The sequence below is a fragment of the Carassius carassius genome, chromosome 24 (genome assembly GCF_963082965.1).
Source record: "Carassius carassius chromosome 24, fCarCar2.1, whole genome shotgun sequence".
Classification (NCBI taxonomy): Eukaryota; Metazoa; Chordata; class Actinopteri; order Cypriniformes; family Cyprinidae; genus Carassius; species Carassius carassius.
Window position 1 is genome coordinate 18,757,197 of NC_081778.1, and position 22,614 is coordinate 18,779,810.

The 22,614-nt window shown below is 42.3% G+C and overlaps 1 protein-coding gene across 1 annotated transcript; it reads right to left on the reverse strand.

Moving 5' to 3' along the window:
* Positions 1-334: 334 nt before the first annotated feature.
* On the reverse strand, positions 335-22,188 carry LOC132103087 (transmembrane protein 245-like). Its single transcript, XM_059507902.1, has 17 exons — positions 21,448-22,188; positions 20,229-20,346; positions 20,055-20,150; positions 19,847-19,969; positions 18,581-18,772; positions 18,331-18,500; positions 12,634-12,738; positions 12,450-12,532; positions 12,288-12,378; positions 11,534-11,632; positions 11,331-11,462; positions 11,127-11,249; positions 10,898-11,043; positions 7,514-7,614; positions 1,737-1,911; positions 1,387-1,581; positions 335-1,307 (listed from the first exon to the last, which is right to left on the reverse strand). Exons 1-17 carry the CDS (start codon positions 22,171-22,173, stop codon positions 1,268-1,270), a joined length of 2,715 nt encoding a protein of 904 aa, XP_059363885.1. The 5' UTR covers positions 22,174-22,188; the 3' UTR covers positions 335-1,267.
* Positions 22,189-22,614: the final 426 nt, after the last annotated feature.

The window sequence follows — 22,614 nt, forward strand, 5'->3', positions numbered from 1 at the left end:
ATGTTTTTAACAGAACATGTGAACAATGTGAATAACCAAGCCAAAATAAAGAGGGGGAAAAGGGAAAAAATTGTAAGAACAGCAGAGCGAGTACTTTATCAATTCAGTGTAATGTTTTCAAGCTTGACATAAGGCTCTTCTATAAACATAAGGCTGATATCATTTCTGCCAGCAGCATTCTCTGGTACTTTAGCTCTACCTTAAGTACTGTTTATCTCTTCTAACTGGTTAAATGATGATTATTTATCATGTTTGAGCACTGAACAATAGTACGGTATGCACAAAAAGAAATAACCATTTACATTAATAAAAAAAAAACTGGTATTTTAACATCCTTCCTAAGCAGGCAGCTCTGCGATAGAAGTGAAATAAAATCCAAACAGGTAAAGAAATGAGAATGTAAGAAACAGTAGTACAGAAATATTGCAATGTGCTTTGTTTCAATGTACTTCATTAAGAAGCTTGAGGTAATATGAATATGAACAAATATATAACTGTGTGATGCAGACGCTTAGACTAGTTTAAGTTAGTTTCACATTGTTATAGTCAAGATAGAATTTGTTCATAAACACTCCTCTGCCTGAATAAGATCATTTGTTTAGCTCAGCGTTGCTCAGTCCTACTCCTGCAGATCATCCTGTTGGGACTAACCTCCGCAGGAAGGTAAATCTCCAGAAACACAGAATGTATATGTATGAAAACAGAAAGATATAACACTTTTAAACAGGTGTTTGAAGAGTAAATTCAATTACACAAACTTAACCATTTACATGACAACAGTGCCAAACACATCCACAATATGGGATAAATAATCAGTACTACCAGATAAAGCAAAAAAAAAAAAACATCAGTGATCTATAGGCTTAAAACATGGTCTGTTTAGTGGGACCCTGGTGAAATGTTACAGTAAAGCACAATGTGGACATCGCGGCATTAGCATAACTCACCAGTACAGTGCTAGACAGTGCACAGGCATGCTAACTACTAAACTTTGCACTGGAGTGTGCAAGCATCATTGCTTTTTTGAACCTGTTATTACAGCATTATCCACAAGTGCTAAATAAACTGCTAGCACAGAGGTCGACATCAAGGGGCATCATTATTCTGTGTGCTATGAGAGCCACATTTGCAGAGAATGCAGTGATTCTGTTGCTGTGAGATCTCTTAGGGTGAAGATACTGAAAGACTGCCCTCTTTTATAGTCCGTGGGATACACCAGAGAAGGAGGTGCTATTAACAAGTGTAACAGGCGGCTCAAACATCTCGTTCATTCATCGCTTTTCTTCTGCTGCATTTCTGCTAATGACCTGAGAATTGAAGAGAAAAGAGTTTGAATGGTGATTACAATGAAAAAGTAGTCAATAGAGCCAGATGATAGACTATCACCTGTCATGATGTACAGGGAAGTGGCTCTGCACTGGCGTTGGCTGACAACTGCTAGGGCTCATTAGCATGGCGCTGTAGATGTTGGACGCCACCACCAGGATGCACAGCAGGATCGGTCCAATTATGGCACCCTCCAAACCTAAATAGTATGCGCCACCTGCTACCGCGAGGCCGGTTAAATATGGGTGTCCACCTCTGCATATATAAATAATTATATTAATGCAAATTATAGGAGGGTGTGGTATACAAATACAAACAAGTTTTAAGCTGTAATAATGTTTGGCTGACAGTCAACCAAATTTGGACACTACAGAAGAAACATAAAAGAAACGTAATTTATAAAAACACACCCTGATATATCAGAGTAAATTGCCGTGTCAACGAAGTATGTTGGCAGCAGATGGCAGAAGAGCAGCAGCAGAGCTTTGACTCCCTCCCCCTGTGCCAACCACAAATCCAGCACTGCTGGCAGTGCCGCCCAATACGTCCCCAAAAAGGGCACTGCACCTAAGATAGCTGCCATTGCTGCAGAGAGAGAAAGATAAGAGAGGCAAGACAATAATGAGAATATATACATTTGGGATCAGTATTACTTCATTTGTTTTGAACTTTTGAAAGTTTAAAGTCTCTTATGCTCAAATCAAAAACTCAATAATATTGTGAAATCTTATTTCAATTTAAAACAACTATTTATAATTTTAATATACTTTAAAATGTATTCTATTTCTGTGATGGCAAAGCTGAATTTTCTGTAGCCTTTCCTCCAGTCTTCAGTGACACATGATCCTTCATAAATCATTGTGGCAGGGGAGGTGTGGTTCAGCGAGGTCTGCGACGGGAGAGAGAGTGAGGAGATCAGCGGTGGTAAGTGAGTTAAGTGAGAAACAAGTGACACCTGCTTCTCATTGCAGTGATTGGCGTGGGGAAGCAGTATTTAAGCCGGCTGGGAACCAGAGGAAAGCGAGAGACCTGAGGACTCGTGGGAGAAACGACCGACGGAAAGCGAGAGCCTGAAAGGATCAATGTTGTGATTCATGCGCATGTGGCGCGACTGTGTGTTTCGTTCATTTTGATTTAGCGTAATAAAGTTCCCACGAGCCTCAGTACGCCGACCCTGGTCTCCTTCCTTCTCTGCCATACGAATCTTATCACACTGGTGCCGAAACCCGGGAAGGAAGGAGAACGACGCCGCCATGCAAACCCCGTCAGGAACATCGGGAACGCCGTTTGCGGAGCTCATTACATCGCTCGCGGGCCTGCATCAGGAACAACATCAAGCCCTGCTGGAGCTGCGAGCCGACCACGAACATCGGTTTCAGGCAATGATGCAGGTCCAGCGGGAGGACCGCGAGCTGTTCCGGAGCATGCTGGACCGGGAGGTTCGGACGAGGTCGGCCTCCCCCAGTTCCAGCCCTGCTGCCCACATGCCTCTTACGAAGATGGGGCCAACAGATGATCCGGAAGCGTTCCTCGATCTGTTTGAGAGGACGGCCGAGGCGTGTGGGTGGCCGGAGGACAGCTGGCCGGTCCGGATAATTCCGCTGCTGTCAGGGGAGGCCCAGAAGGCTGCTCAACAACTGCCCGTCCAGAACCTCCTGGTATACGCAGACTTAAAAAGAGCAGTGCTCCAAAGGGTCGGCCTCAGCCCCGAGCAGCACCGTCAACGCTTCCGGTCACTAGAACTGACCGAAGTGGGCCGGCCCTTTGTCTTAGCCCAGCAGCTCCGGGACTCCTGCCGCAAATGGCTGTTGGCCGGAGGAAGCGACGCCGAGACCATTATCAACACCGTGGTGCTGGAGCAGTTCATCTCACGACTCCCGAAGAGGACTGCTCAGTGGGTCCAGTGCCACCGGCCGGCGTCGCTGGATCTGGCCATCCAACTGGCGGAGGATCAGCTGGCGGCGTGTTCCGGGGTCGGCGAACCCCTTCCATCTGTCTCTCTCTCTCTCTCTTCCCCCCCCTCTCTCTCTCCTCTTCCTCCAAAGCCTGTCCCTTTACCCAGGTCTCGGTACACGGGGCCACCGAGGGCCGCCCCCCGTTGGAGAGCAGGGACGGAGCCGGCCGCCATGTCACGGGGTCCGGCCAGGGGAATGGGGCCGCCGCACGGGGAGGGTCTGGCTGAGCGACCAGCTGCTTCCCCACGTCAATCACCTGACCCACTTCCAACCACTAGGGTGGCGGGGGGGCCTGGGCCGGCCTGCTGGCGTTGCGGGGATCCGGGCCATTTTGTGGACCGGTGCCCGGTTATGGAAGTGGGGACGTGGGTCCGGATCCCGGACGACCCGCAGGCTGCCCCCGATCAAGCCGGGTTGTACCAAATACCCGTGAGTATTAAGGGGGGTACCTATCAGGCTTTGGTGGATTCGGGTTGTAACCAGACCTCCATCCATCAAAGCCTGATACAATCCGGGGCATTGGATACGGGCCGCGTGGTTAAGGTGAGGTGTGTGCACGGGGATATAGTGGAATACCCCATAAAAACCATAGGCATCAAATTTAGGGGACAAAAGCATTATGTGGAGGTGGCCGTTAGTCCGCGCCTCCGGCATCCACTAATCTTGGGTACCAATTGGCCAGCTTTTGAACAATTATTGGGGTGTTTAACAGTGGATGCCTCTGGGAAAAAGAGAGGCCCGGTTAGCGGGGCGTGCGCCCAGGTGGGAGAGTCTGTACCCGGACCCAGTGGGGAAGCTTCAGGGGAACCGAGCGAGTTGGTGAGGCTAAACCTTTCCAGCCGCGATGACTTTCCCCTGGAGCAGTCCCAGGATGAAACCCTTAAACATGCGTTCGAGCAGGTCCGTTCCATCGATGGGCAGGTCCTCCTTCCTGACCGCGCGCTCTCTTATCCGTATTTTGCCGTTATTAAGGACCGGTTGTATCGAGTGACCCATGACGCTCAGACAAAGGAAGATACGGCCCAATTATTAGTACCTAAGAGCCGTCGGGAAATGCTTTTCCAGGCGGCACATTGCAATCCAATGGCGGGGCATTTGGGTATGACAGCCACGCTAAATCGTCTAATGACCCGATTTTTTTGGCCGGGCATTCACGAGAACGTCCGCAGATGGTGCGCGTCGTGTCGGGAATGTCAGTTGGTGAACCCACCGGCCACCCCAAAAGCGCCGTTGCGCCCTCTACCTCTAGTGCAGGTCCCCTTCGAACGAATTGGTATGGACCTCATCGGGCCATTAGAACGATCCGCACGGGGACATCGTTTTGCGTTAGTCATAGTGGATTATGCAACACGATATCCCGAAGCAGTGGCGCTCCGCAATATCTCGGCGAAGAGTGTGGCGGACGCCCTGTTTCGTTTAATCTCCCGCGTGGGAATCCCAAAAGAGATTCTCACGGACCAAGGCACCGCGTTTATGTCACGCACGTTACGCGAATTATACGAATTATTGGGCATTAAAGCGGTACGGACCAGCGTCTATCACCCACAAACAGACGGACTGGTCGAACGATTTAATCGCACTTTGAAAACAATGATTCGTAAATTCGTACAAGAAGACGCGAAAAATTGGGATAGATGGCTAGAGCCCCTCTTATTCGCTGTGCGCGAGGTCCCCCAAGCCTCCACGGGGTTTTCCCCCTTTGAGCTTCTTTACGGACGCCAGCCCCGCGGGGTGCTGGACGTCCTAAAAGAAACTTGGGAGGACGGACATTCGGATAGCAAAAATGAAATTCAGTATGTCATGGACCTGAGAGCAAAACTCCATACACTGGGGCGGCTCTCAATGGAGAATTTGCTTCAGGCCCAGGGCAGACAAAGCCAGCTGTATAACAGGGGAGCTAAGCTCCGAGAATTTGCACCGGGAGATAGAGTGCTCGTATTACTGCCAACCTCCAGCTCCAAATTATTATCAAAGTGGCAAGGGCCCTTTGAGGTCACACAGCGAATAGGCGATCTCAATTATGAAGTAGTACGAACAGATAGAGGCGACTGCAGGCAAATTTATCACCTCAACCTCCTTAAAAAATGGAGCGAAGAGGAGTCAGTGTTGCTAGCGACGGCAGTGAGCGGAGAGGAGGATCTCGGGCCAGAGGCGATCATTAAAGAAAAATCCCTCGCCCTGGCCCCGGGAGGGGATCACCTCTCGCCCTCGCAGCTCACTGACATTGGACAATTACAGTCCGAATTTGCAGACGTGTTTTCGCCTCTACCTGGTCGTACTAATCTGATTCAGCACCATATTGAGACGGAGCCGGGCGTGGTGGTTCGCAGCCGGCCATATAGATTACCTGAACACAAGAAAAAGGTGGTTCAGACAGAATTAGAGGCGATGCTGGGGTTAGGAGTAATCGAGGAGTCCCACAGTGATTGGGCGAGCCCGATTGTTTTGGTCCCCAAAACGGACGGCTCGGTGCGATTTTGTGTGGACTATTGCAGGGTGAACGCAGTGTCAAAATTTGATGCTTATCCAATGCCACGGATTGACGAGTTGCTCGATCGGTTAGGTACGGCTCGCTTTTATTCGACATTGGACTTGACAAAAGGATATTGGCAGATCCCCTTATCTCCCATGTCTAGAGAAAAAACAGCCTTCACCACGCCGTTTGGTTTACACCAATTTGTGACGCTTCCGTTCGGCTTGTTCGGGGCCCCCGCTACGTTCCAGCGTCTCATGGATCGGGTGCTGCGCCCGCATGCTGCATATGCCGCCGCCTACCTGGATGATATTATCATTTATAGTGGCGACTGGCGGCGGCATATGGAGCATGTGAGGGCTGTCCTCGAGGCGCTGAGACGGGCGGGGCTAACGGCCAATCCGAAGAAGTGCGCGGTTGGGCGGGTGGAGGTAAGGTATCTGGGCTTCCACTTGGGTCACGGGCAAGTGCGTCCCCAAATTGACAAGACGGCAGCAATTGCGACTTGCCCCAGACCCAAGACCAAAAAGGAGGTGAGGCAGTTCCTGGGGCTGGCGGGATATTATAGGAGATTTATTCCTGGTTATTCGGACCTCACTAGCCCCCTGACTGACCTCACTAAAAAGGAGGTACCAGATACGGTCCAATGGACGGAGCGGTGCCAACAGGCCTTTACCCGAGTCAAGGCTGCCCTGTGTGGTGGACCGCTCCTGCACTCTCCTAACTTTTCTCTCCCCTTTTTGTTGCAGACTGACGCGTCGGACAGGGGGCTAGGCGCGGTCCTGTCCCAGGAGGTGGGGGGGGAGGATCGCCCGGTGCTGTACATTAGCCGGAAGCTCTCTAAGAGAGAGGCTAAGTACAGCACCATAGAAAAGGAGTGTTTGGCCATCAGGTGGGCGGTCCTCACCCTTCGTTACTACCTCCTGGGCCGGGAGTTCACCCTCTGCTCGGACCACGCGCCCCTCCAGTGGCTCCACCGCATGAAGGATACCAACGCGCGAATCACCCGTTGGTATCTAGCTTTACAGCCATTTAAGTTCAAGGTGATTCACAGGCCGGGGGCGCAGATGGCTGTGGCCGACTTCCTCTCCAGGAATTGGGGGGGGGGGGGGCTGCAGGCCGGATGGCTCCCCGGCCTGAGTCGGGCGGTGGGGGTATGTGGCAGGGGAGGTGTGGTTCAGCGAGGTCTGCGACGGGAGAGAGAGTGAGGAGATCAGCGGTGGTAAGTGAGTTAAGTGAGAAACAAGTGACACCTGCTTCTCATTGCAGTGATTGGCGTGGGGAAGCAGTATTTAAGCCGGCTGGGAACCAGAGGAAAGCGAGAGACCTGAGGACTCGTGGGAGAAACGACCGACGGAAAGCGAGAGCCTGAAAGGATCAATGTTGTGATTCATGCGCATGTGGCGCGACTGTGTGTTTCGTTCATTTTGATTTAGCGTAATAAAGTTCCCACGAGCCTCAGTACGCCGACCCTGGTCTCCTTCCTTCTCTGCCATACGAATCTTATCACAATCATTCTGATAAATTCAAGAAACATTACTTATTATAAACAAAAGCTTTTTTTTCAGGATACCTTGATGAATAGAAAGTTCAAAATAACAGCATTTATTTGAAACAGAAATCTTTTGTTACAATGTCTTTAAATGTTGATCAATTAAATGCACCCTTGCATAAGTATTCATATATATATATATATATATATATATATATATATATATATACATGTATATATATATATATATATATACTTTAGTCTTACCTGAGGGGATGAAGACAATGTTGATGCCAAATATTGTGTGTGTTAGCCAAGTATAAAGGCCATAGAATCCAGCCATCTTCAGAGAAGCATCAAACACACCCCTGTGTACAGAAAACTGTATGAGACAGCAGAAACAGAGGGCTTTTCTCCCCTCAGTTAGTCTAATACTGACTGGAGTCAGAGTGAATCAGTCTCTCTGTGATAGCGCTCATGAACACGGGTCTAATGGAATATCTTGCATTCTGGGTAACGGCAGCATCAGCACACAGACACTGAGCTCAGGTAAAGGAAACAGTGAATTCCTCATTTCACTTTCAGAGCTTCTGGCATTGTCTATGAAGGGAAAAGTGTGACTGTGAGTATAACATGTTTTTATCCAAGCAAATTACATTACGCTAATTTTTACTGGAGAAACCTGGAGTTAAGCATCAAGCTCAAGAACACCACAGTGCTACAGCAGATTTGTGAACCCATTCATTCTCCATTTTCTGGGTCACCCTAACCTGCAGATGAGCCTCCAAATTTTTTACCTGCAGATTATTTCCAGTCAATTACACCCCATTTCATTTCTAATCATGATTTCAGTTAAATGAACTGTTCAAATGGCAAAAGGTCAAAAAGCAGCACAGTCTTGCCCTCTTGTGGTGAGTACAAAGTACAGTGTCTTTTACTGGTGTTAGCGGGACAGTTCACCCAAAAATCATTTACTCACCCTGGTGTCATTCCAAACCTGTTCAGATTTCTTTTTTCCACAGAACACACACACACAAATAAACAACAACAATTGACCTCATTTACCTGCACTCGATAGACAACAACAACAAAAAAAGAGTGAAAATATCTTATTTTGTTTTCCACAGAAGAAAGCAAGCTATATAGTTCTGGATTGACACGATGGTGAATAAATGATGACAGGATTTTCTTTCTTTCAGATTTGTTTTTAGGTGAACTATGACGTTTATGCTTCCCTCCTGTATAATCTTCATATAGACTTCCATTGTAAGTGCATTACTGAAAAAAAAAAATAAAAAATAATAATAATAATAATAAAAATAAAATCACCAAAAAACTAACCTCTCACTGGAGGATAAGAATTTAAAATGGGGAGGAATATCATTATGAAATAAATGTTTTTCTCTAATACACATTCAACACAATTAACAGTACCCTTTTTTCCCCAATACTTTTTGAAACCTCCATTTGCCAAAATAGTGTCTCCTATAATGCCTGATGAGGTTAGAGAACACCTGACACAAGACCATTCCTTCATCCAGAATCACTCCAGACCCTTTAGATTCCCAGCTCCATGTTGGTGTTTCTTCAGTTCACTCCTCTCATGTTCCGTAGGGTTCAGGTCAGAGGACTGGAATGGCTATAGCAGAAGTTTGGTTTTGTGCCCAGTCACCCTTTTTTGTGTTGTTTTTTAGGTTTGTTTTTGGATTATTGTACACTGAACAGAGATTGTTTGGAGATAGTTTTTTGGTTAAAGTATTTTCTTTTCTCGATTTTTTTTTCTTGAAGCCTTTTTATATTTCTGTGAAACAGGAAGCCATGGCTGAATAATTTCATGTTCATAATCACCCTGGTGTGCTCAAAATTGTGAATATAAATGGAAATATATTTCAGATATATATTACTCATAAGAATTTCTAGGGGTACCAGTAATTGTGTCCAACGTGTATTTGAGAAAAAAAAACATTTATTTCATAATGATATTTTCCCAAATTTTAAATTCATATTCTCCTAAAAATGGTTAGATTTTTGTGATTAAAAAAATAAATAAAAGATCAAAAAGATTAATGCATATTTATTTTCAAAGCCTTCTCTGATCATATTTACCAAAGGTACTGTACCAACAATTCTGCCCATGTGTATATATATAAATCATATATTTTTATAGCTACAGCTCTGTTAATATTAGAAACCCGATTCCAAAAAAGTTGGGACACTGTACAAATTGTGAGTAAAAAAGAATGGAATAATTTACAAATCTCATAAACTTAAATTTTTTTCACAATAGAATACAAATAACATATCAAATGTTGAAAGTGAGACATTTTGAAATGTCATGCCAAATACTGGCTCATTTTGGATTCCATGAGAGCTCTCAGAAGTCAAGTTGGGCAGAAGATCACCAATTCCCCCAATGCTGCGGCAAAAAATAGTGGAGCAATATCAGAAAGGAGTTTCTCAGAGAAAAATTGCAAAGAGATTGAAGTTATCATCCTCTACAGTGCATAATATCATCCAAAGATTCAGAGAATCTGGAAAAATCTCTGTGCGTAAGGGGCAAGGCTGGAAAACCATACTGGATGCCCGTGATCTTCGGGCCCTTAGACGGCACTGCATCACATACAGGAATATTACTGTAATGGAAATCACAACATGGGCTCAATAATACTTCCAGAAAACATTGTCGGTGAACACAATCCACCGTACCATTCGCCGTTGCTGGCTAAAACTCTATAAGTCAAAAAAGAAGCCATATCTAAACATGATCCAGAAGCGCAGCCGTTTTCTCTGGGCCAAGGCTCATTTAAAATGAACTGTGGCAAAGTGGAAAACTGTTCTGTGGTCAGACGAATCAAAATTTAAAGTTCTTTTTGGAAAACTGTGGCGCCATGTCATCCGGACTAAAGAGGACAAGGACAACCCAAGTTGTTATCAGCACTCAGTTCAGAAGCCTGCATCTCTGATGGTATGGTGTTACATGAGTGCGTGTGGCATTGGCAGCTTACACATCTGGAAAGCCACCATCAATGCTGAAAGGTATATCCAAGTTCTAGAACAACATATGCTCCCATCCAGACGTCGTCTCTTTCAGGGAAGACCTTGCATTTTCCAACATGACAATGCCAGACCACATACTGCATCAGTTACAACATCATGGCTGCGTAGAAGAAAGATCCGGGTACTGAAGTGGCCAGGCTGCAGTCCAGATCTTTCCCTCATAGAAAACATTTGCGCATCATAAAGAGGAAGATGCGACAAAGAAGACCTAAGACAGTTGAGCAACTAGAAGCCTGTATTAGACAAGAATGGGACAACATTCCTATTCCTAAACTTGAGCAACTTGTCTCCCCAGACGTTTGCAGACTGTTATAAAAAGAAGAGGGGATGCCACACAGTGGTAAACATGGCCTTTTTTGAGATGCGTTGATGCCATGAAATTTAAACTCAACTTATTTTTCCCTTAAAATGATACATTTTCTCAGTTTAAACATTTGATATGTCATCTATGTTGTATTCTGAATAAAATATTGAAATTTGACAATTTGTACAGTGTCCCAACTTTTTCGAAATCAGGTTTGTATATTATATTGTGGGCCTTTGGATATTGGGGGGTCTTTGAGACAAACCAAACCTCCACATAGACATGTGTACCTGATGGCCTCTTCCACAGACTGTCCGATAATGTTTGAAGAGGGTCCGGGTTGGGAGAGGGGTGTGAGGCTGATAACCCATTTCACAGGTTTATAATATTCACCACTGGAGCTCAGCAGGTAAAACAGTGTGGTTAGGAAAATCACCTATGCATTCAGAGAAACAACAAATATTTAAAACCACCTCTAAAATCCAATTCCATCAATCTGATTGTGTATGTGTGTATTACCAGAGACAGGGCAAAGTTGAGCAGTGCGGTGCCACTGTGGAACAGTACGGTGAGCAGCGTGGTTGTTGTGGATATCAGCAAGCCCACATTTCGACTCATCACAACCCACAGAGACTCCAATATCTAGCGCAGATGACAACATATTTATCAATCTGTCAAATAAAAACACTCCCCACCACACATACACACAGACTGGAGCCTTACCGAAAGCAGCGTCTCGATATTCTCCTGCACAAATGAGGCGATGTCCTGCCAGTCCAGTATGTCCCCGAGCCAGCTGTTCTGCCTGTGCAGATGTAACTTTTGTCCACGGTGTCGTCCAGTGTGAGTCACGTTCTACAACACAAAAACATGGACTGGAATACAACAACAAAAACAATAAGTAAAAAGCAAGATTTTGTTATTACCTTGACAATCCAGGACTGATAGAGACGGTCCCACAGTTCCAAAACCTGTTTCTCGATCTCAGCCGTGTTGTTCACTTTATCACCCAACATCTTATGAAGCTACAATGCACACATACACAATAACACCCACATAATAAATGCGTATTCAGCTTTACACAGACATAAAGCATAAAAGGTTAAATGTATGAACATAAAATCAAATTAAAATGTCTCGTCAGTACATTCAGCAGTACATTTTAACAATATTTAATTGACAAATTAAGTAATTATGAAATTATATATAAAGATGATAAAGGGATCAAAAAATTAATTGCATTTAATATATATCCAAACTATAATACATATTTATTTAATTGCATTAATATGCAATTTAGTGTCCAAAAACATTCAATTCAGCACACACTTAGTGAATGTATATTTTTCTAAGTATATTATTTCTGTAATTAGTACCCCCTTTAAAAGTATGCTTAAGTGCACTTCTTTTCCATAATGGCGTATTCAAATAACACAAATTTGTGGGCAGTGACACAAGGGAACATTTTCAGTTAATAACTTTCAATCAGTTTCTCACACAAAGCAATCATAATAATTCATAAGTCTTAGAAGATTTCATACGGGTTATTGCTATGGTACTTGAATTGGTGTTTTCTTTTATTTTTTTGTCATTACGCCATTCATTTAACCATCTCTTTACATTTGTTATGAATGTTGTTTCATGTAGTCTTTAACAGCACTGTAAACTGTTCATTCTGACCTTATGTGTGATCCATTCTCTCCCATGTTGGTAAACATTTGTGGCAGCAGAGTTTACAGCCTTCTGGATAACTTGGGCCTCTGGGAGCCAACTAGAGAACACACACACACACAAACAGTTGATCTAAAATCCAGTGTATGATAAGGGTGTGTTTTAACTTACTTGGCCCATTCTGGGTGGTTGGACACGGTCTCGTTGATCAGGTTACTGGTGACCTCAATGATATGAACACTCTCTTGGTGCATCTGTGAACAGAAATATCATTGGTGCGTGGGATCAGTCACGGATCACGTCTGTCACACAGTGGAATAATCAGCCCAAGGGCAGCGGTTTGGAAACACGGTACCATAGCTGTGAGCAGCAAGGCCATGAGCAGCGTGCCAGTTACCAGCAGGAAGATTATGAAAATACTGATCAGCTTATCCAAAGAGCGCTCCAGCCACACTATCATCTGCAAAGAAATGAAAGAGAGAGAGAGAGAAAGAGAGATCAGTTTCAACAAAACAAATCTTGATCATTCATGCAAGTGTGTGACAACACAGAAACCTGCTTCCCTCTGCCAAACCTGAGGAACAAAGTTGTGTTCTTTGGTTCTGAAACCGAAAAGTAAAAAGTTCACCCAGCAATGAAAAATCTCTCACATTCTTTTCAAGTCTTCTCAAGCCATGTGATTGCTTTATGTGAGGTAGAGACAGAAATTAAGATTAAAATAAATGTTTAGGGTGAAGTGTTCCTTTAAAAAGTTGATCCATGGATCAGTCCTGAGCTTCAGAGAAGTTCAGTTCTACAGCCTTATTTACATTTTTAGACAGAACCCTGTGAAAATATTAATAGTAAACATTCTGTTGAAAATCTTTCCTTTTTAAACCACCCTGACACTTGGATGTCTAAGCAAGACTCTCCACTGGGTGAATGAGTTAATACACCACTGATGATCATCTTGTCAGGAAACAGCGAGGGGCTGTAAACAGGTGGAGGTGGGCATATTTTTGTTTTTGGCAGGTGGACTCGGTTTCTCTGCTCACCCAGCTTCTTTCTTTGAATGTATAATCCTGTTCCCTGGTTCCGTTAGTGCTAAATGTTAACACACACAAACCTGGTAATGTTGATGATGGATAAGTACAAAGCTTAAGCTGTTAATAAAAATGAAAAAAGCCTGAAGACTAAAAAAACAGAATCACTCCTTCTCCAAACCTTTACAGCCTATTTTGCAATTTCCTAAAGATTCCTGAGGGACATAATAGTGAATACAAGGGAAGTTGTTTCAGAAGATTACAAAGACATTTGAAACTGAAACAACATACAAATAATAAAGCACAACAGGACATGGAATCTGCGTTTAAAAGGCTCAAATTTGAACATTGTGGGGAACACTCTGCTATTAAGCCATTAGTTCCATATGATACAGAAAAGAATTGCAGCGATATAAACTAAAGATGGCAGACGATGCTAGAGAAAGTTTGTGGTTGGCTCATCAAGGCTGCATTTAATGGATCAAAAATGTAGCAGTTTTGTCCAATATAATAACAGTTCAAAATAACTAGCTTTTTTTGTAATTTATTCCTGTGATGGCAAACTTGATCCTTCAGAAACCAGTCTAATATGCTGATTTGGTACTCAAGAAATAATTCTTATTATTATCATTGTTAAAAACAGTTAATATTTTTATTGACACCATTTTAAGGATAGTTCAGTGAATAGATAGTTCAAAAGAACATTATAGTTAGTTAATAGCACTGTCGATGTCAATTTTAATCATTTTAATTATGAGAGTTTCCTATGTAGAGCACTGCAAATCAATCATTCCTAAGAGTATCACTTCTACCTTAGAGGACAGTGGGCAGCTCATTAGTTCTTTGAGCGAAGCTTGTGTGCTTACTCAGAACCAAACTGAAGAAAACCCCTTTACCAAACCCACCCACACCTGAAAAACACCACCAGCACCACCAGCCTTGGTGTCAACAGACCAAAGCCTCCCTTCACCCAAACCTCCATTCACACTGTCTGTTCTCGCCCTGCATGCGTCTCACACACTCTGAAGACAACCAGCCTAGCACACATCTAGGGCCGTGGAAGAGACCGTGGACTCTCTCAGAGTTTTGTTCTCCATTTCTTCTGAAAGTTAGCATGTCAGTATTTCAATCACACCCAGAGTCACACGCTCCTTTCCACAGCACAAAGCACCACACAGCAGGAACAGCCATAAACCAGTGAGCGAAGCAGAGCTCAAAGATGGAGGGGTGAAGCATCACTCTAAAGCTTTTAATGGGAGCGCACACTGTCATTCTTTCATTCTCTTCCCCTTTTCTCTTTCTTTCTCTTGTACAGCTGCCAGCACAAACGATTTACCTGCTTGTTAAGCCAATGCCAGAGCTTTGAGGAGGGAGACAGAGAGACAAACGGTTATTAGAAAACCAGTCTGTATGCAGGAAAGCAGCAAACATCAACGTGGTTTGAAGGCAAAAACAGGCCAGACACTAAAGTTACAAGAAGAGATTCATATTGAGCATGACACGGTGTGATGTGGTGGGCTTTATCAGGAAAAAAGGATCTACTATGATGCTATGATTGTCCTTGTGTCATCTTTTTTTCCTTTCATTCCTGTGAACAGTCAGTCATGGATATGATGGTGATGTAAAGGTATTGTAAAAAAAAAAAATACAATTATATATATATATATATATAGCTCCAGATCGCTTCACTGTTTTCTTTGCTTCGGATTCATTTTTAAATATTTTTTAGGATAATGCAGGCTTTTCAGAGAGACTGAAAGTAAACGATGATGCAGTGCTGAGTCTGACAAGAGTGGATTCAACAGTAATGTCATTACAGTGTGAGTAAACGTGCTTTTACCACTATTGCATTGTCTGTTCCAGACCGTTTGATGTATACAGAGTATTTATATGTTTTTGACACATATGATCCATGTTGTTCTCAGAGTACATCACAGCAGCACCCATCTGCTTTTATTTTAATAAGCGAGACTGGTAGCCAATCATAGCAGTGGGCAGTTACTCTCGAGTCTTGAAAGCCCACCTATAAAAACAGACCGTTCTGCAGAGGCTCAAAAACAGGATAGAAAATAGCCATTACTTTTCTTTTTTTTTTAATACTGTATGAAATCACACTAACATTATAAGTGAACATCGGAGAACATTAAAAAATAAAAAAAATGCAGTTCATGACCCCTTTAAAATAATCACGTTTTGTTGCTTTGCAGACTGAAATGAAGATGGACACATTTTTCTTTTACCCAGCTGGATTTACATTAACATCCAAGTGAAAGATATAACACCAACATATCAGAAAAAAAAAAAAAAAAAAAAACAGATTCATTGAGGAAAAAGGATCACCCCCTTATGTCAGTATTTTGTTCAAACACCTTTTGCTTAAATTACAGTCTTTAGTCTGTTGGGATGTGTCTCTACTAACTCTGCAATATTTGCCCACTCTTCTCTGCAGAACTGCTCAAGTTCAGTTAAATGTGATGGTGAACACTCACCATCACATATAACATTTGTGTGGACTGCACTCATTTTCAGTGGGGTTTAAGTCTGGGCTCTGATCAGGCCGTGCAAGGACATTCACCTTGTTCTCCTTCAACCATGTGTGATCAGTTTTGCTGTGTGCTTTTGGTCATTGTCATGTTGGAAAGTAAACATTATTCCCATTGACAACTTTCTGGCTGAGTGCAGCAGATTTTGCAGCTGTATTTTGCCCCATCCAGTCCCTGCTGCAGAGAAGCCCCCCATAACAGGAGATCACCACCTCCATACGTTACTGTAGGAATGCTGTTATTTGGATGGTGAGCTGTGCTGCATTTCCACTACACAGATCAACTAGTGTTGAGGTCAAATAATTCAATTTTAGTAGTAACTGCGTATGGCCTTTCTTGAGGAGTGGCTCCCATACAAACAACATTTGTGGGGAATTTGTGATACTGTTGTCACATGCACACATTGACCACTCCTTGTCATAAATTCCTGCAAATGCTTCGGAGTTGCTGTACTCTTGGTCCTGATCCAGAGAGGGTCTGTCTTGTACCAAATACACTCCACTATTAATAATAGACTTCACTGTGCTTCATTGATAAAGCCATTACTGTTTTGTATCCATCTTCTGACTTGTGCAAGTCCTGAACTTTCTCCCAGAGATCTTTTGACAGTGTCTTGCCACCCATAGTCGATCGTTCGCTTCAGCTGCACTATCAAGGACTGAAATGCTCCAGGAAAGCTCTTTTCATGTTGAGCTAATCAAAATGATCACAGCTGAAAGTCAAATAGCTTTGTGTGCCATATAGAAGGTGATTAGCTACATCTGATTGAGTCATTTAGGAGGGTATGATTTGTTATTATTTTTCTGACATGTTGGTGTTATATTTCACCTAGATGTTAAAAGTTGCACTGACGAAATACAGCTGGATAAAACAAAAACTGTGTCTGACCATCTTCATTTCATGCTGCAAAGTAAAAAATAAAATAAAAAATAAAAAAGGGCTCATTTTAAAGTGGGGTGATTATTTTCAATACCCACTGTGTGTGTAGTTGTTGTTAGAGAGTGAAGGTGAAGTGAAGCGTTCTGAACCACTAAGCTTTTGTCACAATTGTATCGGGAAAAGGTTTATTACTTAGCTTTTTAAAACTTTTCATGATGTGGCCATCTAGTGGTCAAAAGATTCTTTGTTTTATTATACAAATTTTATTTTATATAAATAATGTTTATTGGCAAAGTCATTCATTGTGTCAGTGTACTGGCACTTAAGTAAGTGAAATAAATAAAACATAAATTAATAAATTCAATCTATGATTTGTTTATTTTTACTCTGCCTTAGTCCTTAGACTGATATTTCATGGCCAATGTAAATTTTTGAGCTCAATATATAAATTACTATATAAAAAAAAATTTAAATGCTAACACATTAAAATGTAAAGAAGACAGTGTTAAGGTTCGCTTCGTTTGAGGCATATATTGAATTCAGGCAAATGAAGCTTTGGTCATCATAGATCACATGCTTTTCTCAAAATGAATCAAGCTCCGATACTGTGCTTCAATGTGAAATGTGTTGTTGTTTTTTTTATACAAGAAAAGAACATCACTAGTTCTTAGAACAAATGTTGTTATGTTGTTTTAGTTTATGTAATATTTAAGGATTTTTGCTGTGCACCTGCCACAAAAACAAATACAAAAGATTGTTTCTTTTTTTTTCAGTAAAGATTTTTCAGTACCAGCTAGCAAAACAGTATTATGTTCTCAAGCTATTTTTACTCTCATTTGCTTTTTGGTGAGTGATCATTTTGGACCCTGCATGTTTTCAGCACATTTGCTCACAAGGGAATGTGTGACTCAACGTGTGAAAGAATGAGAGAAGGCAAAACTAAAGGCAGACTCTGGGTTACTCTACTGGATTAATAAGGGGGGATCAGGGAGGAGTGTGCACATGCTTTCTTAGAGGTGTAGGATTTCATCCAGACTGACTGCAACAGTGCGTTTCCATTCTCTTTAGATCAAACCCATTCAAATGAAAGTGACATTATGAAACTGTGGGCACATTTTTGGGCTTACGTTGACTTCATCATGTCATAATCCTCAAACAATAAATAAAAAATAAAAAAATAAAAAAAACTACCAAACTAAAAATGCAACATCACTGAGCACAGACTAAAAATAGTGACTCTTGATTTGATCTGAGTACTTGAGCTGATTTGAGTGACAGGAAGTATGTTCCAACTATTAGGTTAATAACATTTTCTTGTAGAATTACTCGCTCTCATTGAAAACAGATTCTGTTGAATATTTAATTTTTTTCCCAAATGCCTCTACAAGTAATGAAATAAACAGAAACATCCACATCTGACCTTCATAGCTTTTATTCTGTGAGCTATGAAAACTTCTTGTCTTAGTTGAGTGAGAAAAAAAAGAGAATTAGCAAGCCACAACCACATTCAGTTCCTCTTTGTAATCACAGATCTCTGCACATGTGGCGACAACTGCCACCAAGCAGAAAAGCGAGTGCTTTTGTGTGTGTATCTATATAAGGTAATACCTTAGTGTCGACCCGAAGCAAGAACTGAGCTAGGCCTTTGATCGGTCCAGGCATCAGAGCATCCTGTCTGTCTTTCACAAACTTCTTGGAAGCGGTCCACCATTTCACTAGAGTCCGCCCAATGAAGTTCATCATTCCAAAATGGACAACCACCTTCTTCAGGACCCAAACTGGAAAATAACTCCCATTCATGAAAACATGCATACTATCCTAAACTTGTTGACCTTAGGGCCATGAACACAAAATTTACCGCCAACAGGGATGGGGAGTAACTGTAAGATCCAGAGGTTGAGCCAGATCTGCACCAGCACTATAGCCCACGCGAGCAGCACAAAGTAAATATCACTGGCCTTCTCTTTGGGCTGGATACCCCTGAACTCTAGTCTGCTACGCCGCCGGGATGAGGGGATACTAAAGAGTCCCTTTGGGTAGTCCACCGAGTCTGTGAGGGAAAGGAGAAATCTTCTTTACTAATGATGATAGAAGAATTGTTGCTACCATACTGGAATTTCTAACCTCAGTACAATACCTTTCAAAATATCGGCAATTACAGTATTTATACCATAAAGTATTTTTAGCAACTGAAACTGTCTGAAATTCCTCAGGTATGATAACTCTGAGTGGAATTCTATAGAAATAATAATAATGAGACCGAAATATATTACTATTATAATATAACCACTAGGGCTGCAGGATTAATCACATGCAATTGTCATGCGTGTCTCGTCAGTAAAAAGCTGGTTCTATGATTAGCAGTAAATGTCCATCACCTGCTTATCACATTCAGTTATGAAGGCGATATTGAGTAGCTTGTCAGTGAACTATGGCTCTGTGTAGTAAGTGCCGCTCCATTTGAAAGGAGGAGATGGCCATTTACTGCTAATCATAGAACCAGCTTTACTGACGAGACATGCATGACAATTGCATGTGATTAATCCTGCAGCCCTAATAACCACTATAAAATATATTATCATAAGTATAATTAATTACACTGCAGTAGTAAAATTACAATAAAGAGCTGGCGGAAAACTGTAAGAAAGACTTTTCAATGTCTAAGTTTCTATGACAAAAGGTTTACAGTCTTCACAGTAAAAGTCTAGTTAAATCCTGTATTCACATGTTCACAAAATGTCTGAAATTATATGATTATGAAAATAAAATCTAACTAGAGAATACCACGGTACAAAAATGCATATTTAACTCACAGCAAATGCAGAGATTGTTGCATTCACTATGAACCAAACAGCTCTGAGACACTAAAAACACCAGATCATGAGCTTCTCACGTGGAAAAGAAAATAGTGCCACGCTTCACTCTGAAACATGCAGCAAAACAACCTATATATACTTATTAAATTAAAATATACACACTGCTAAAAGTCAGTCATAACCTGACCCACAGACAATTTTGCACATTTAAATAATTTCTGCAGAATCCCACAGATTTTCCCTCAAAAAGGTTAAATGGCTCCGCAAACAGCTACATGACAAAACCGGTCTTATCTTTTTTGTGTCACCTTTGCATTGTTCTTTGGTGCTCTTCTCTTCCTGTATCTTTTCTGCATGGCTAAAGTTACTGCAGGAGATTGCCATGAAGATTGTATTAGCAGCAAAGGACAGCACCTGACCAGAGAGCTCACCTATACAGAGAGAAGAGAGGAGTAAAGGTCAGAGGACATCAGGAACACAGGTAAAACATGTGAGCTGGAGCCTCAGCCTCTTCACCTTTCCCTGCTACAGCAGGCTTCTCCTGAGATCCCACTATTAGCAGTAACACCACCACCACAAACACAGGCACACGCCAAGACCCTGTCAGAGAAACTGGGAAAAAGAGAGGATTTTTAGCATTCCTTCATTGATATGATTGTAGGTCAAAGCTAAATATAAAAGAGGTCTTACCCAGGTAGAAAATAAGTGCTGTCCATACAGGCACAGACATTGCACGCAAGTAACCTTCCATGCCAGGTGTCCACTTAAACACCACAGCCAACACATAGCCCACAACTAAAGTGCCAACCTGAAAAAGAAAATGACAGAGAACACATGTGCATCTCTGGTAACCACTGTGCCTGCACCAAACATTTGCCACCAATCTATTTATAATCACAAAAACCCTCAGTATGTTCAGAGCTCTCATAGGCACTGTGAGCATGTATCAACAGACACTTCAATTAAGTGGGTCAAAGGAATTGTTCTGCCAAATAAGAAATTCTGTCATAAAAGATATAATAATTATTATATTCCTTTAAAATACAGTCAGTTCCACTGCCAGCTTCTTGAATAAATCGACACTTTAGTGTTTTCTTGTTGAGAGATGATCGCAAGATTCTGCTGGATGGGGCTTTTGTGGCTGAAGACAATTTAGACTAAGAACAGACATCACATGACCTGTAAGAATTAAATAAACCACTAAAGGGATGTAAAAAAAAAAAAAAAAAAAAAAAAGGTAATAAAATTTAATGTCAGGGTGAAATTTCGTCCTTTAGAGTTCTTGTAAATTTTAAGAATATGTCTTATGATTTATCATCTGGCCTGTGTGTGTAGCCTAAGAGACATTTTAAGCATCTTGGGATGTCATGCTCCATTCATGTATTAAGCATGGGTTCTAGATATGTTGACACATCACATGGCCAGTTGTGTTCATGAATACTTTTGTATAAAAACATATTTGCACGTGGTAAGTTTTTCCAAAGCCAGACGTGGTCATACAGAGGTTGACAGATTTGCAATGTAAATACACGATTCTCTGATGGATGAAAGCAAGAGAGGCGCAGACAAAATGTGACACACCGTGACAGGGCTCGACACTGACAGAAAATGATTTAGTCGTACTGGGGAGAGTGACATTTGACAAATTTGAACACTATAAGACATATACAGCACATTACACTAGCAAACATTTACACAATATAAGTTTGAACAGTTCTGAATGTTACAAAACTTTCATTACTAAATATGAATAAATACACATAAATTCTCGAACTGTTCTGTTCTCTATGTAGGAGTGAAGTTCTAAGTCCCTGTCCCACAACCACTAGACCTATACCACCTGAGCATTGTCTGACAGGAGGCGTGTCTCTGTCCCGCTCACGTGTCATTGTACACAGACAGCACTCACCCACGCCGCACTGAAACAATCCAGGATGAGACAGATGACAGTACAGACGTGACTGAGGATCACCTGCATGCCAACGACGCTCCAGAACAGATATAAGAAATAAAGCAGGGGTACACCGGCCCCAACTGCCAGAAGTACATTGAGCCGATCTACGACCAGTCCGCCCAGAGTCTCCACCCCGTAGTTCACGCACCACACCGGTACCAACAGAGTCCCAACCACTATCGGCGTGCCGCTGTCCTGCAGGCTGCTGAGCCAGGAGCGGCCGAGGCGGGCGAGCGAATATTTGAAGGGGTGCAGGAAAGTGCCGCACAGCACTGCCCAAAGCAGCGGCCGTAGAAAAGCCTCCAGGATGAAGTAGACCAACACGGCTGCTCCGCAACAGATCGCCACGAAGATCATCGCTCCCGTGTTGTAGAAGGCCTGTTTGATGTTTTTGTCGAACTTTAAGGACGACTGCTGGCTCAGTAGTTGGCTCACCATCCCGACTGCTGGCTGAACGGTCTCGCTGAACGAGACGCAGTGTGGCCGTGTTGTGCGCGGGGTGTCCGGGTCAGTGGCCGCGCCTGGACCCGGGTCCTCTGCGTCTGCCATGGTCACTGGCGTGAGGAGCGTTTGCCTGCATGAGCGTATGTCTGCGGACTGCGTGGACGTCCAACCCGGCCCACATCCAATTGTGGCGTCACAAACCACGCCCATGTCCAAATACGTCACATTCTCATTCATTTTGAAACAGGAAGAAGCGTCAATAATATCATAAATGCAGTTTTTGGATTATTGACATTTAGTTTCAGTTTTTCTTTGTATTCTTGTCAAAATGTATATTTGTATATTTATATCTGTAATGTAGACTCTAAACCACGTTTATTTTTATAACTTTATTTATTTGTATTTTTTTTGGATGTCTTGATTTAACTGTATAGTTAACTGTTGTAGTTCTAATCATAATAACAAATAATAATAATAAAACAAATAAAAAAGGAAGAAGCATCAATAAGAAGATTTGTATCGTTTACCAGCTTTTAAAAAATAAGTTTTTTTGCTGTTTTGGTAAGTAAAAAAAAAAACCTTTGGCGTTTACCAAGACTTAAAATGTTGATGAAATATAATTATAATTCTAATATTCTGATTTGCTGCTCAATAATATTTATTATTATTAGTAGTAGT

What these genes read in the sequence shown, in the direction of transcription:
- LOC132103087 (XM_059507902.1), bottom strand. Translation starts at nt 22,173, where the DNA reads ATGAATGAGAATGTGACGTATTTGGACATGGGCGTGGTTTGTGACGCC. An exon ending in AACCACCCAGAATGGGCCAA is followed by an intron (nt 12,379 to 12,449) that starts GTAAGTTAAAAC and finishes TGTGTTCTCTAG; the next exon opens with TTGGCTCCCAGAGGCCCAAG. An exon ending in ATTTACTCTGATATATCAGG is followed by an intron (nt 1,582 to 1,736) that starts GTGTGTTTTTAT and finishes TTATATATGCAG; the next exon opens with AGGTGGACACCCATATTTAA.